Source organism: Puntigrus tetrazona, chromosome 25 (assembly GCF_018831695.1).
Source record: "Puntigrus tetrazona isolate hp1 chromosome 25, ASM1883169v1, whole genome shotgun sequence".
Lineage (NCBI taxonomy): Eukaryota > Metazoa > Chordata > Actinopteri > Cypriniformes > Cyprinidae > Puntigrus > Puntigrus tetrazona.
In genome coordinates this window covers 7947940-7964426 of record NC_056723.1, presented here as the reverse complement: position 1 = coordinate 7964426, position 16487 = coordinate 7947940, and the positions used below count along the sequence as shown (strand labels likewise).

The 16487-nt window shown below is 36.1% G+C and overlaps 1 protein-coding gene across 12 annotated transcripts in view; it reads right to left on the bottom strand.

Annotated features, from left to right (window-relative positions):
* Positions 1-164: 164 nt before the first annotated feature.
* The window catches only part of mical2b (microtubule associated monooxygenase, calponin and LIM domain containing 2b), a 41629-nt gene continuing 25306 nt past the window's right edge, over positions 165-16487 (bottom strand). For 2 of the 12 annotated variants that reach the window (XM_043228004.1, XM_043228003.1), the window contains exons 20-37: positions 16416-16487; positions 16167-16259; positions 15515-15619; positions 15162-15194; positions 14489-14675; positions 14312-14376; positions 14016-14094; positions 10253-10370; positions 9628-9704; positions 9063-9134; positions 7638-7747; positions 6669-7491; positions 5489-5559; positions 5278-5358; positions 5033-5126; positions 1650-1749; positions 1504-1577; positions 165-544 (exon numbers count right to left, since the gene is read on the bottom strand). The exon at positions 16416-16487 is cut by the window's right edge and continues 51 nt beyond it. In XM_043228004.1, coding sequence (XP_043083939.1) covers positions 360-544; positions 1504-1577; positions 1650-1749; positions 5033-5126; positions 5278-5358; positions 5489-5559; positions 6669-7491; positions 7638-7747; positions 9063-9134; positions 9628-9704; positions 10253-10370; positions 14016-14094; positions 14312-14376; positions 14489-14675; positions 15162-15194; positions 15515-15619; positions 16167-16259; positions 16416-16487 — 2439 coding nt within the window. In that variant the 3' untranslated portion in view covers positions 165-359. Of the gene's footprint in view, positions 545-1503; positions 1578-1649; positions 1750-5032; positions 5127-5277; positions 5359-5488; positions 5560-6668; positions 7492-7637; positions 7748-9062; positions 9135-9627; positions 9705-10252; positions 10371-11490; positions 12557-14015; positions 14095-14311; positions 14377-14488; positions 14676-15161; positions 15195-15514; positions 15620-16166; positions 16260-16415 lie in introns of those variants that run through there. The other 10 variants (XM_043228010.1, XM_043228011.1, XM_043228005.1 and 7 more) reach the window with 9 other exon arrangements.

Below are 16487 nucleotides of genomic sequence, written 5' to 3'. Positions count from 1 at the left end.
AAGACTAAGAGACAAACAAATACTCAACAGACACACTTTATCGCCGCCGTTAAACTTTGGCCTCTATTGGAATATTTGCTGATAAACGGAACAAGCGTTCATTAAGGGTTTCAACAAAAGATAAATCAAACAAGAAAAACAGCTTTAACCATAGAAATCGGCTGTGAAACGTGTTTTGAAATCTAACATTCACCGTTCTCAGTTAACAAAGAGGCACGCGTTTTGGTTTTGGTTTATTTCTTTTCAGCAACACACAAGGCAGCATTCGGCTGGGTCTGATTAAACAAGCACTGGTTTCTTCGAATGAGGCTCTCTAAAGTAGCTCTTCTTGCAGGTCACTGCAGCAAGCTTTGAGAAGTTCAGGTCCAGTGGAACTCGTAGCCCCTGGAGAGAACCATGCTCTCCAGATCTCGGTCTTCGGCTTTCTCCTTGAGCCGCTGCTCCTCCAGCAGGCTCACCAGCTTGTCTCTCTTCTCCACCACCTTCATGATCTCCACCAGCAGGCTCTGCTCCTCCACCAGCTCACTCGCACTCTTCTCGCAGTCTGCCAATGGAAGGAATACAAAGAGACACTAATAAGGTAAAATATTGCCCGCGTAACAAGGTTTTATCACGCTGAATAACATAAAATACATTATATAATAACAGGCTTTTACGCCGCATGCGTCTCTCTGGTAAATTGTGAGCTTCACCACCATCTAAAATAAAACTTGTGTTTGCCGGAGGCTGAGGGACCAACCATTGACTTGCAAATGAAGACACTATCACCTTCCTCAGCAGCTATCAATTCCTGTTTACAAGTAAATGCGCCACCACTTACAATATTGTATCACTCTAACAACCAATTATCCAATCCAGTACAAAATTGGATATCTGAAAGTTGGTCTACAGACCATTTAATGTTTTTCTGTTTTAATTAGTGCTATTAAATGATTAATTATTTCTGTCTAAAATAAAAGATTTTATTTACATAATAAATGTATTTAATGTGTTTATATAAATACGTTGATTATATTAATTATATTTATTGATAATATAAATTATATGAATATAAATATAGTGTAGTTATATAAACAATACACACAGAACACACAAATATTATGCTAACAAAAATGTATTTTGCATGCGATTAATTGTGATTAATCATTTGACGGCACACATTTTTATTATCATCAATGTTGAATATTTTTGTGGAAACTATAATACACTACCATTCAACAGTTTGGGTTTAAGTGGGTTTTAAAAAGTAAAAATGATAATAAATGTATACTTTTTTTTTCCTGCAAGGACACATTAAATTGATCAAAATAAAAACTAAATTAATACAATTTTGCTGTACGGTTTATACAAAAAAATATATTAGCAAAAACTGTTTTCAGTTGCTAATAAAAATAATTAATATTAATAGTTGAACATCAATAATAATTAGTAACAACAACATTTAAATAAGAAATATATTAAATTAGAAAAATGAGTTGCGTGTTAGTATCATAACAAACCCACCTTCAGTGTCCATTCGTCGTCTCAGGTCTTGCTGTAGTCGACTTTGAGTGTCCTCCAACTCCAGTTCTTGAGCACTAGAGACAGGAGCATGTGTAAGACATGTCTAAAAACCTTGATTAACAAACCCTAAGAGTCACAGTACTTACAAGATCATGAGTTCAGACTCGTATCGCGACAGCTTGTTCTTCTCCAGGACCAGTTTGAACCAGGTTTGCAGTAGCGCGGTCTCTTCGGTGGAGTCGTCGCCTGTGAACACGACAAGACAGCCTGAATTTACTGAACGCTGAAATCTGTAACGGGAAAAATATGACTCCTGTCATGTGATGGTGCCAGAAACTGATATTACTTCAAGTCCCAAGCTCCTGTCGCTTCCAGACACAAAAATGTAAACTTTTAAAATATACATGTAAACAAATGTATATATTGTGCCGCAAAAAATATGTCATGTTTCTATATTAAATAATAATATATTAGATTTATATCTAAATTATATTATTAGAAATGTATACATATAGTATATATTTTGAAAATATTTACATGTGTGGATACAGTTTATCGTTTTATATATATATATATATATATATATATATATATATATATATATATATATATATATATATATATATATACACACACATCCCATGACGACTTCATTTTTCGAGGCCTGTTTGAAAATCCCTGATATTTCGAGATTTTCTCTGACTTTGGAAACTTTGTGCATGCTCTTTAATTGTTCAAATCAAATTCAAATCATTTTAGGGCTATAATAATATAATAATTAAACACTTCTGAGTCAAACAAAAGCAAAATACTACTATAATTTAGCTAATAGTCTCCCATAGTGCCACAGCGTTCGAGTCTCCCACATTGACAGTTTCAGAGCATTGTCTACAACATACTCCAACTCTCTATCCATTTGGAGGCCGCAAATGTCAGTTAACAAAGAAGCTATTCAACAAAAAAGCGCACCCCACAGCCCCTCATCTTAATACAATTATCCACACAAAGACACGTAAACATGCCAAACAATGGATTCTGGCAGGTCAAAGTGCACCGTCACAAAAGATTCGCCCCCATGTATTTATTAATAGCATTCTGCTGCCCTCAATGAAGTCTGTTGATAGAAGAAACACTGTATCCTTGCTGTCCACTTCACAAAAGGGACGTCTTCTATGCTGCCTGCATCCTTGCAGCATTGTGAAAGAGAGAGAGGTACTTTGACGAAACAAGGCCAGGAATAAGATGTCACATGACACACTTAAAGCAATGCGTTTTCTTGCTTTATGCATTAATACTATGGCAGCCTTCAACTATAAATCTAGGAGCAAAGTTCCATCTTTGCCGTTGCTAGTAGTTTTATTTGGTTTCTTAATGCCTAGCAATGCCCGTCTTGGTTGTAGGATGTCAAAAGATGAATTTCTGATGAAGCAGAAGTGAATTTCTAGGAGATGTTAAAATTCAATTTACAGTCTTTATAATTAAAGCTCAGAGCTTTCAAAATATGATTATAAACTCATTATGCAGTATGTTAAAAGGCTGCTGTGATTTGGCGTTTTTCATTCGGAAAGACTTGTTGCCTTTAATAATCCCCACGCAGATCAACATTCACCAAAATAATGAAACATCACATTTTCAGCTCATTTTGGAGGCACTTTTCCCTTTCTCTGTCTATTTACAGAACCCATTACCTCTGCAGTCATTTCAACATAATTTTGACTCTAAATGGCCATTTAGTTCGAATGCAAATCACTATTATTTGAATCTCTAATTTCCCCCTCTAAAAAAAAAAGGTCAAACAATAAGACAGCAGCTTATTTGCAGGTTGTCTTTGTGTACATGTGTACATGGATCCAGGGGTTAGTCCTGATGTAGTATTGGCTTAAAATCTTTCTATGGACAATCACAATACATTGACAACACATATTCCATAAAACATAATAATTACATTTAGTTATTTATTTTGTAATTAATTTAAAATGTTATAATTATAAAAAAAGTGATTTAAAAATAAAATATTAAAATACAAAAATAAATGCAACATATACAATACAATACAATAAAAACTATGAAAATTAGATATTAAAATTTAAATGTACTGTGCGTTTTACATTTTGCACAAGTATCATGTATTTTATATTTTATATTTGTATTTTATTTTGTATTTTATAAATTATGTACAAATATCACTGTACATTAAAAAGACATTAAAAACATTAAAAACAGAATAACTATTAATATCTAAAAATACATACTACATAACACACATATATATTTATATATATATATATATATATATATATATATATATATATATATATATATATATATGTGTATGCATATATATATATATATATATATATATATATATATAATATGTATGTGTATATGTGTGTGTGTATATATATATATATATATATATATATATATGGACAAAATTGTTGGTTTTTTTCAATGAAAGTATGTACTTTTTAATCTGACAAAAGTAATATTTTAAAATGTTTCAGACATTGTTTTTCAATGTAACAAATTATTAAAAAAATAAACTGTTTTGGTACCCCTAACTTAATATAGGCAATCACTGCAATCAAACGCTTCCTATATATATATATTTTGGCCCATATATATATATATATATCCTATATAGGATAGGTAGGGCTCATATATATATATATATATATATATATAGTACATATATATATATATATATAAAGATTCAAGACACCCTGTGCCAGACGCAGCAAAGCAGCCCCAGAACATAACAGAGCCTCCTCCATGTTTCACAGTAGGGACAGTGTTCTCACCCATTCTCAATACTTTGTCACCCATTGGGAAAATGCCCAAGCAACAATGGTGTCACAGATAAAAAAAACGACGGATGGTGCGATGACCTGACAAAATTGCTTAAAAGTTACCTCATCTTGGTTTTTCATTTTCAAATCAATCTAAGAACAACAGAGAAGAAGTCAACAGAGACGCCCTGTCAAGTCACTCCCTGTGACTTTCTCCGTGACATGAAATAAACAGGCTGATTACAAGGTTGTAAACCCCCCAAAAAACACAATAAATTCTATAATGATATAATACTGAATTTAAAATAATTTGTGGAATCATAAAAACAATGGACTTTCATTGGTTAACATTTATAGAATTTTAAATTACTCATTCTTATTTCTGTGACAGCTTTCATTGAAAAATATTTCTCGCTTGGTAGGGCACTTTGTCACCCAATCAATACTGGGAAAATGCCCAAGCAACATTCTGACAAAATTGCTTATAGCTGTCAGCAACTGACATAAAAGACGTAAGTGACTTTCTCCGTGACATAAAATAAACACCCCTTTAAATAATCTGAATTTAAAAAGTTTGTGGAAATAAGGTTGCAAATCATCACAGCGAAAAATATTTCTCACAGTCAGAGCTAGTGGGTGGAGATGGGGGACATGTAAGGACAATAGGACTGATAATGAGGCACTTTAAATAATATATTTCCAGATGTAATAACGTGTGACTGTGTTAGAACGTGCCATACCAGTTTCTCCTCGGAGGATCTTCTCCAGAGACACACCTTTCTCCTCCAGAACTCTCTGCTTCTCTTCAACTTCTTCCAGCTGTCTTTGGATTACCTGCCAATTACAGTGTGCCTTAAGTAACTGGAATATATCAAATTCACATGTGTAAACATTGCAGACAATTTACAGGAATACCTCCCTCTGGAAATGTCCTTAAAATGCTATTATTGACATTACGTTAGCAATCTATAGCTATATGTCTTACCTGAGCCCGGTGAAGTCTTTTGACCTGATCTCTCTTGGTTTGTTGGACGGCTGTTTTCTTCTGTGAGGTGCCAGTGTGAGTCTTTAAAGCAGATAGCAAACAAAAAATTGACAGTTCGTATTAGGGCTGTGCTTGAATGTGTAGAAGATTTGAAGAAATTGTTGGAATATCATTAGCTGTGTTTCGTGAAGAGAAGTGGGGGAGCTTTTACTCTTTGTGTGTCTGGTTCCTGTTCCTCTTCGCTAGATGAGTTGGACTCTTGTTGCTGTTGCTGAGCAGACGCTGTGGATACAAACCACCAACAGTAAAAAAAAAATCTTTATTACTAAAGAAATGTATCTGTAAATACTAAAAAACAAACACCCAATATAGGCTGTCAATAATAATAATAATAGTGTACATTTTTATTTTAGCTTAGGGAATATTTGATCATTTATGGATGTATGAGTTAACATCAAAATAAATGCACAAAGTAAATAAATAACAGACACACAGGCACATTTAAAAAAAAAGGGATTTTAAAATAATGTAAAAACCACACTTAATTGTTAATGTTAAAATACAATAAATAAACTAATTTTATAAGGATAATAATAACTGCTTTTTTTTAGCTCAAGGCATACTATAGACTTAGGGATTTATGAGTCAGTATCAAAACACATACATATATAGATAAATAAATAAAATAAATACAGCTGATAAGAATTTACGATAATAATAATAATAATAATAATAATAATAACAGTGGTACTTGTTATAATAATATATAAACAATATTGGTTGATAAAAATTAAAAGTTATTCAAATGGACCAATAACTGATGTGTGTGTATATATATATATATATATATATATATATATATATATATATATATATATATAAAAATGCAATAAAACACTGATAGTAGACTAAAAATACAGTAAAGGTGCCAAGAAAAAAAGTGTATTGCAAATATTGAAATGTTATGCTGATTATGATGTAAATATACATGAAGCAGCTCATCATTATCCATTATTTGAAATGACATTCATTAAACTGTATCACTGTGCCATCAAAACATTGTACTGCAAACAATGTGGTTTTTATGTGATTCTTTTCTCCCTACTTTGGTCTCTAGAGATGTTTGATACAACACAAGATTAAAGTGGCGTGTTCCACAGTTACCTGAATATTGCACGCAGGGAATATAATGAAAGCCAGCGGGAGATTATGATACATAAGATAACAGTGCTACTGTACATAATAACAATGAAGTTAACACACGCAAACCGCACATGGCATCAAAACTTAGAAAATGGAGAACGAAGTAGTGAAATTATGTTTTGTGCTTTATGCTATTATTTTTTACTATTTTAATATAGCAATTTAAAGCACTTTAAAGCTGCAATTACCTTTGCTTCTGAACCTGGAAAGAATGGTCAAGATGTCCTTTTGATTGTCTCCCTTCCTCTGATCTGCTCCTTCGTTCCTCTTAATGCGCAGAGAGGAGAAGAAATTGAGTTTCCTGGGCGGTAAGGAGGCCATGTCATCTTTTGTGCCCTTGTGGGTCTTGGAGCTGAGAGCCACCTGCTCCAGTAGTGTGGTGAGCTCACTTCCTGTCCTCGCCCTGGACTGACTGTCACTGGTAGTTGTGTTGCTGTGTTCCTCGTCCTGGTTGCTCTGAATGCTGCTGTTAAACAGGCCACTGAGGTTGAAGGAGCCCTCAGACAAGGGCCTGGCTTTCAGAGGTCTGTTCCTCCTGAGGACCACAGGGTTGTTTCCTTTGCTGGCGGAGAAGGACTTCCGGAGACTGTTGGCCCACTGCTGGAAGCCCAGGAGCGGAGGAGTGGGTTCAGGTTGAGGACGGCTTGGTTTGAACCTTGGGGGAACTTCTGCTCCTGGTTGATCATCTGGAGGACTCGTTGAGGTTCTGTCCCGTTGTTGTTCTGCAGAAGTCGAGGGCTTTCCAGAAGCGGCTAAGTCCCAGTTAAGCAGCTTCTCCTTTTCAGATAAAGACAGCGTGAGCTTCTTCTTGGGGCTGAGGGAGTTGGCCTCTGAGGCATCGGCTTTGATGACGGGCTCTGGAGAGGAAGTGATGGGCTTTGGGGATTCGGGAGGAAAATGTGGGCGATATAGAGGGATTTTTGGGATCTCTTGGATGGGTGTTGACTTCTTGTCCTCCATTAGGGGGCAGTCAGACTCTGTAGTCGCTGTTGCAGTCTTTGTTGTGGACAGCTGTTTGAGAAAAGACAAGATCTTTAACAGCTCAAGGATACTGTGATTGAAGAAGTGTTAACAGAATGACAGACAAATTACAGCTAGCTGATCATTTGGGGTTAGAAAAGGATGTTATATTAAAAAGTAAATGCAAATCAGTTTACAGATTCATGGATCTCCTCGAAGTCTGAGTCTCCATCTTCCTCTGCGAGGGCTTCGGTTTTATCGTCTTGTTTTCCACGGTGAAATTTCTTTATCAGAACGAGTGGCAGAGCTGTGTGAGGAAATGATGCCACAAAGGGCTTTGATAAGTGACCGCCGTTCTAATTAATAATAATAATAATAATAATAATAACAACAAATAATAAAATAAACTAAAAGAGAAAAAAAAATTACATGAATGAACAAATTCTAATAATATTTACTTTCTCCATGTAGAGAAACGGCTACATAGCTTCAAAATATCTATCTGTAAAAATCACCAGCACAATATTTATATTTTTTCATTAATACATTTATTCATGATTGTGGTTAAATCTCATAATAGTAATAATATTATGACACACTCCATGCTGAGAAATCTGTCATTTTTTTTATATTAGAACCTAAAATAGTGAAATTCAGTATTCAGTTTCACTTGGAATTAATGTGTGACCCTGGAGAACTAAAGTCATTAGGGTATCAAGTAAAGATCATGTTCCATGAAGATATTTTGTACATTTCCTATCGTAAATAGGCATATATTGCCCATTGCCAATGACTTCACTTGGACAAATTTTTTTTTTGCAACCTATCCTGACCTAACAAAGCACGCATCAATGGAAAGCTTTTTTATTCAGCTTTCAGATGTACAAATAAATTAAAAAATTTAATTGACTGGTTTTATAGTCCAGGGTCACATATAATACTGGCCAAGTTATACTTGCAAGGAATCCGACAGGGCGAATGATGGCTAAATTGCGTTTTTGACTGCAGCAAGGAGCTGGAATTAACTTTATGCAAAGATCAAAATGTTTGCCCTGTACTAATTGCTTTTGTATGAACTCAAACAGTATCTGTGAAACAGACCAGCAGCGCCCTCTGGTGAGAGAGAGGATATGACCAGCATCCAACAAACGACACATAGCAGTTTGCCTCTGAATTTCAATGTATATGATATATAGCCATTGGTAAAAATTGCTTTAGAGTTTTGCTTTCACTGCAAAATACCAGGAAACTGAGCTCTAGTTAATAAAGCACATGTGCTCAGGCGACCAAAGGCTGCGTTATCTTTTATAAATAGTTCATGTATGACGCTTGATATTAATCCAGTCAGGATTAACAAATGAATTCAGATTAGTTACATGTGGCAACTGACATCACAGGCGCTACAATAAGCAAGGCTGAATCATTCAGCATGTTCACTCGAGACGCAGAGTGGGAGAGACTCATTTATTAACCTTGAGCGGATAAATAAATCGTTCATAGGAACTCAACTTAGAAATAAGATTTGACGACACGGGCTCAACGTGAAGGAAAAACACTTCTGTCGTGTCTTTGAAGGTTGCCGTATTGTTGGTTTTATTCACGGGAGAGTGAATGATACTTACTGGATCGGATTTTCTTTCTCCAGAGGTTGTTTTTGTTGGTAATTTCACCTTTGGCCGTGGACCGTTTTACTGCTGAAAAGAGGAAATCAGAGTGAGCGCTTAAAGTGACATTGATCATTTAAGAGCAGTTTATTTCAATATACATAATGCGACGTTTCAACGTACATTCATTGTTTCACCTTGGAATGTGTTTTCAGCCAATAGCCAATAAAGACAAGCTAAGCAAACAAAACCAACAGCTGTTGTCTGACAAGCTACATGTGCGACCGAAACAAAATGTTCAGCCCACCGCGAGACACATCCACGAGCCAAAAATAATATACAGTCGACGGGAAAGTCTGGCTTTGACTGCCACTCCTTAACCTCATTCGAAAAACAGACAGAAATCAAAGCAGGAAACTCTGCGAATCAATCCACTAATTAATAGTGCAAGACATTTAGGCCATCCATATATAAAAACGTTCCTGACAAGTGTCCAAATGCGATTCGGGTCCATTGTAAAAGACATAAATATGAGATCCTGTGACATTGTTAAAACATGAGGACGACTTAGGTTTTGACCGACCTTTCTGCAGTGGAGAATCAGGACACGCAGGTGCAGGATCTGCAGGATCTAGCTTTGTACATGAATCTTTGACTTCGCTACCCCAAAATACGCAAAAGAAAGTATTAGACAGGATCTTTGTAGCTTTTACACTTAATTATTATTTGTGTAATAATATTAAAACAGTACAGTAATAATACAATTATTATTAAAGTCATTTCTAACTAATGTAGAAATCTCTCTCAAATGGCTCAAGAACACTTGTAGAGTTTTCATCATAAGTTAAATAAAAAGTGTTTACACCAAGCACAATAACTATAAAGAGAATAAAGATATAGTATTACGGAACGGCACACAGCACGACTAACAATAAAGGCACAGAGAAACTGCATTATTGGAATCACTTTCAGAACGATAAACGATACAAACATTGACAGCCAATCAGAATTCATCCTGCTGTCGCGAGCTGGAGAATTTAAAAGCGGCAGACGCGCATGAACGGACGATATCATTCCCTGGCGCTGACGCTAATATCTAATTAAGTTAAGACTATAGTGTACGCTGGCATTGTTATCTTTATAGTTACCGAGCTTGGTGTAAACAAGCTTTTAGTCATTAACACTTGAAGCGAACGTCGTGTTCAAACCTCATGTTTATGACCTCCGTTGAGTCTGAGAGGGCCTGCGCCTCTGCACTCTCAGCTGGGGCACTGGGCTTCGATGAACCGCTTTGGTCATTCGGAGATCTGGAGTCTGATTCGGCTCCTGCGGGGTCCACGCACACACACATGAGACTGAATTCATAAACCAGACCCTGCTATCACGCTCTCCATCTTCAGAAGTTAGTACAGGGTGTACCTTAATGTCTGTATTTCAGCAGTACAGCAACAAATAATAACTTGTTTGAATTTACATTACTGTTATTGCCCATATCCCTGAAAAGGAACTTTTAAGTAATTTATAACTCGTAAAATGTTTCATGGCCTTTAGTTGATCACTTGAATTAAATGGCTCGTAAAAGCCGAATTCCTGTTTGAATGACAGTATAAGGTTATTGAAAGCTTTCATACAATGACAGTATGTTTGAACACTCGGCTAAATATGAACTAATTTCTCATCTTTTTATTAGTGTTAAATGCATTATAACCTTGAGACACTCTCCATATGAATGTCTGTTTTGATTAGCGTTTTTCAATAGCCTCTATCCCTCACTATTTAGCTCTCTTTCCCTTTAGCACACTATGATAGTCATTCATGTATTTGCTAAAAACTGCAGTCATTACTGTTTTTTTGTGTAACAAATGAGTTAAAGAGCACAAAGTATCCAAAAGAGTTTCCCCATTCATTTTATCCCTGTACTTCTCACTCTCTCTCTCTCTCTCTCTCTCTCTCTCTCTCTCTCTCTCTCTCACACACACACACACACACATGTAAAATGGATACGTACAAATTAAATTCAACCCTCATGGGAGACTGGAAATTTAAGGAATATAAATTTATATAAAAATTTATATGTAAATATAAATAAAATAATTCTGTCAAATGATTAATTGCATTCAAATGATGGTTTTTGTTTGTGTACTGATTTTATATATATATATATATATATATATATATATATATATATATATATATATATATATATATATATATATATATATATATATATATATATATATATATATATATATATATATATTTCATTAAATATATACACATGTATGTGTTTGTATTTATATATACATAATAAATACACAGTACACACACATATATATATATTACTTAAACCAAAACTTTTATTTTGGATGCAATAAATCATGATTAATCGTTTGACAGTACTAGTATTACACAATTTATCATTTAGAATTAAAAAGATTATTTTGTATTATTTGAGTTCAAAACAGGAGGCGGTGCAATCACCTACAAAAAGCAGATAAAAAGGACAGGATAGAAAAGACCCAAAAGAACCAAGTTGAGTTTGACCATAAAAGGAATTTAGATCATTTAAAATGGGTCTGATGTATGATGTATGTTCGAAAAATATTCATTAAAAATGGTTTGTTGCAGTTCCAATGCTTTTAAAACGTGTATGTGAAGTTAAAAAGTGCAAAAGGTGAGAGAGAAAAAAAAAAGGGGAGTGGGCGGGGGTTATGTTTGTGAATTATGGGTATATCGTGGCCTTTATTGAATTGTGATAGTTGTGTTACATTTGATAACATTAGCTTGGCAGTTGCACTGATGAATACAAATACATATTCACTGGGGGTTACACAGGAAGCTCACTGAACCGGCAGACAAAAAGGCAGAAACAAACTTTTAGAGTTAAAAATGCATTTATTTTATACGTACATGATTTAAATATTATAAATTAGCAGAAACAGTCTTTTACTGTGAAATATACAGAGAAATAGTAAGCTAAAATTTACAAAAAAAAAAAAAAATCAATCCTTAAAGGACTTTTTAAAGAAAATTGTGCAAAGCTAAGTCTTCTTATAGGACGACCTCAGTTTGTTTTTAGGAAAAGGAACAAGAGAGTGCTCTTACATGGGTTTGGGATAGTAAAGCAGCCTCTGCAACAGAGAGGACAAACACGGAGAGAAACAAAAAAAGGGAGGTTACTTTTCGGGGCGCCGTGTGCTAGAAAAACCGGTGCATTTAAAAAGCATGCTGGGATAGTCAAGCATACAAGTGCACTTCTGTTAGTACGTTAGCTCGGGTACAAACAAACGTAATGCCGTCTTTCGCTGAAGGACGGCAATGTTTGGGATATCTAATAAGAAATGTTCATACATTAGACCCATGCTGCATTCACAATAGTGGGGTTAACGTTATAGTTAAGGGAGCCAGCGCAAAGCCAAACAACCTGATCACCTGACCCATGCAGGCCAATCGCGTTCCTGCTCTCACGGTTCAGCCAATCAGAGGTTGGAGCATTGGAAACTTGAAACAGACTATGTATGATGTAGAAAAGGATGAAAAGAATGAAGTATGAAGAGAAAAAAGGAAATTGTGAGAGAAATAGCACTAAAATCAAAAGGTGAATTTTCCAGAACTGTAATTATGCATGTTCAGTACACTTAAACACTGATGACAGTGCAAGAAAACAAACAAAAGAAATACACTTTTAAAGCTTTACATCACACATTAAGTGGAATGTTTGAATACTGTTTGTTTAAACAATTGGAGGTACCCTATTCACTGTGATACCGAAGGACATTTCCTCCACTTTTACATTAGAAATCAATGCAGAATATGATGCATTTGACCAAAGACTATATGCATTACATCACAAAGTAAAAAAACAACAACAACAACAGTTTTGGTTATAAGCTACATCTAGATTGTCGAAAAGGCTGTAAACTAAGAAAAAAAAAAAAAAAAAAAAAAGTAAACATTTTAACAACAGAAAACAAAAAGCAGATCATATTTCCTCATTAACAAAGTCGTCAAAAGGCATTTTAATACTGTTTGGCATTTCCATTGCACATTAAACAAAGGGAGATGCAAACCTTAACGTCGCAGTCACGTTAACCGGCAGTTTCAGGCAGTTAGGATGAAGCGGCACAACCCTTCTCAGTAAAGTGCTCTCTTAGGTTTGTCAGCTTTGGATCTTTTTCATTTTCAAACAAAGGAATGTTTACAAACACTGAACATTTCTTAAACCCTGTAGGGCCGTAGTTGCTTCTGAAAGGGACAGTTCACCCGAAATGAACAATTCTTTCATCAGTTTCTCCCTCTTGTGTTATTCCAATCCTGTATGGCTTATTTTCATATGGTGAGCACAAAATAACATACTTTCGATGCATGTCGATGATGTTTGTCGTCAATACAATGAAATTCAACGGGGTCCAAAAAATAACATTGGACCGCTCTGATTTTCGTTGCATGTGCACACTTTTATCATTAAAATATCTTAAGTAATACAGGTTTGGAATGACACGAGGTTAGAGCGCACTGTCCCTTTAAGAAGATTAAAATTGAGAAAGAAACTAAATTTACAGAACTCTGTCAGAGGTACTGGGAAATAACTAATGTTATAAAGCAATAAACTAAGCATGTCAATGTAAGGGACTGGCCCGGTCTACAGAGTTTAAGAAGCCCCTTCCCTCATCAGTCCAGCAGTACCCTAGGAGTACGGCTCGACTGACCGGATCATGCTCACTGGGGAGGGAGCGATGGCCTCTCGGCTCATCTGGCCCGTCATCTCATGCAGCACGTATATGAAAGGCACACCCAGACTCAGTAGCTCATAAAGGAATACATAGTCCTCCTGGCGCTCTCTGAGGTGTAGCCCTACGGCCCGGGCCGCCTTATATATCCAGCGGGCAAGCTGGCGGGGCGTACCAAATAGTGTGCGGCCCACGTGCAGTGGCCAGTGCAGACGTTTCCTAATAAGGGAAGTCAGGGTACCTGAGGACGGGCCACGGAGGCCGTTGGTGGCCGTGTAATCTGAGCTATCGCTGGATGAGGGCCTGCTGACTCCGTTGATCTGTGTGATTTAATAATGATGATGTAAATAACAACATTTATACACAATTAATGTTATTACCATTACTACTTTTTAGATATTAAGAGTATATGACAAGTTTTCGACAAAATCTATATTACCTTGATTATTGTAAAATTATGTATAACTAATTCTAAACTTTATAGCTGATTAATTTATTGGTCAACCACATCCGTTTAATAAAATGTGTTAACGTTACCTCTCCTCTTCGATGCCTCTGAGGCCTCGATCTCTGAGAAAAGTGCAGCTTGCAGTAAAAAGTGCCTGCAAGAAAACAACGCAAGTTAATCATTTTATGCCGTTTAACACGTCATGCTACGTGTAGCAGTCTACAGAACAAAAATGGCCTTATAAAGGCGACCTCGCGCTAACAAACCTTGGTTGGAGTCGAAGGCATGAGCTCCCAGCCGCAGCGTGCAGCTGCAGATGTTACAGCGGAAACACTCCCTGTGGAAGAAGTATCCCTCTGCACTGAGCCGCTCCATTATATACACACGCTTCTTACAGAAGTGACAGGTGTCGCTGCCGCCCAGGCCCGGGGGAAACTCCTTCCGCATGCTGGTCTGAAACGCAACGTCAGCCATTCAACAGCGGGAAGAGGGATCAAAGACATCCTACATTTTGCTGTTAGAACATTGTTCTAATACAGCACACTCACAACCGACTCATACGTATTTTACAAGGTGGCTAAGTCACTCGAATTCGTGTGACTGTAGGTTTAGGGGCATGGTTAGGTGTACGTCATTCGTACGATATATATATATATAAAATATATATATATTTTTTAAGGGCCATATGGCATGCTCTATTTTGCCATATTATTAGCATATTGATCAGCTATTTCAGTGAGAAAATAAGGGCAAAACCAGCTAGGAACTACAGTGAAATATCACAAGTTTAAGTTAGCAGGTCAGTGAAATCACACAATATGAAAAGAGCACAATAATAAACCAGTGAATCAATGCTTAAGCCAAAGCATGAGGCACTGTCCTGAAAAATAAGGCAAAAAGCTTGTGCTTTGATTAGCCAGATACAAAAATAGATATTACCGCCCCATATTCCGCACATCTTCTGGCCTCTGTCTGTGGACAAAGACTCTCTTAACTACAGAAAATGTCCCAAAGTGGTGGCCATCAGCAAAAGAACATGCCTTTTTTTGCATTCTCTACAAATCACAAGATTCGAAGACACCAGTTTACAATAGGAAACAAGGAAACCTCATGACATTTGCCTACATCCTGAGGCTGTATCTTTTGCAATACAGACTAGACCTTTGTTGGGACAATAAAAAAAAAAGACATAAACAAGAACACCGGGTACTTCTTAAGACTTCAGCGGATTAGCTTCAAGAAACAACCTCATCTCCTAAACATCATCTTGTCCCAGGACAGAAGCTGCTTACCAGCGAGAGGGTGAAAGGGTTGTTAGGTCTATGATCGGTCTCGTATAAGATGGCCAGAGTAGCTGCTTTAACACCAATAGCAGAAGAAACCTTTCCCACAGTTCTCTGACAATCAGCAGTGAAGAAATGAAGGGAGGGGACGAGAATGGAAACAAGAAGAAGAAATGCAGTAGATATTCAAACCATAGTGGAGTGTGATACAGACAAGAAAGATAACTAAATGGAAAAATGAAAATGTAAACAAACGTACAATATTAAATGCATTCTTTTTTTTTTTTTTAGAAACTGCCTTACTTAAACCCCATTTGACATATTTCTATCTATATATAAGAAATACTATACAGAAATATCATCAGTTCAACCATCATCTTACTTCTTCATGCTATAAGGACTAAAAAAAAAAAAGCAACATATCTTAAGTCTTAAAAGGATTTTGTTCTTTCGTGATTTTGTTCTTTCAAGCAGCATGCTCATTTTAGAACGTAAACCGTGCAATAAATGTGTGACCGTTTTTACACTGGCCCCATTTAGAAACCAATTAATTTTAAGAATTGTACGAGATAGGAAGGAAAACATAACTTTTATCAATGGCAAAATATCAAATTGTTTATGACATGCACGGTTAAGGTCAGTTTATTAGCAGCTTGAATACCTGTATGGAGGGGTCAAGGACCTCTACACGTCTGATTTCAGAGCGATCTGTGTGTTTATCGTGCTTCAGCTGTGTTTCTGAATCTTCACTGCACTACAACCAATTGGAAAACGCCTTTCAATGCGAATTACTCACAGATTCTAATATATTCTGTAAATGTGATTCAAAGCAGTCTGTGCAGATAGAGTTCAGTCTAAAACAAGAGAGCTGAACTAATTGCTGTTATTAGTATAAATCTCAGTGTTTTACCTGCTGGTCTTGGACTGAAGGAACGGGAGACAGACGACAGGAAGGAGCAGAGGATTCTGGGATAGCGTGAAA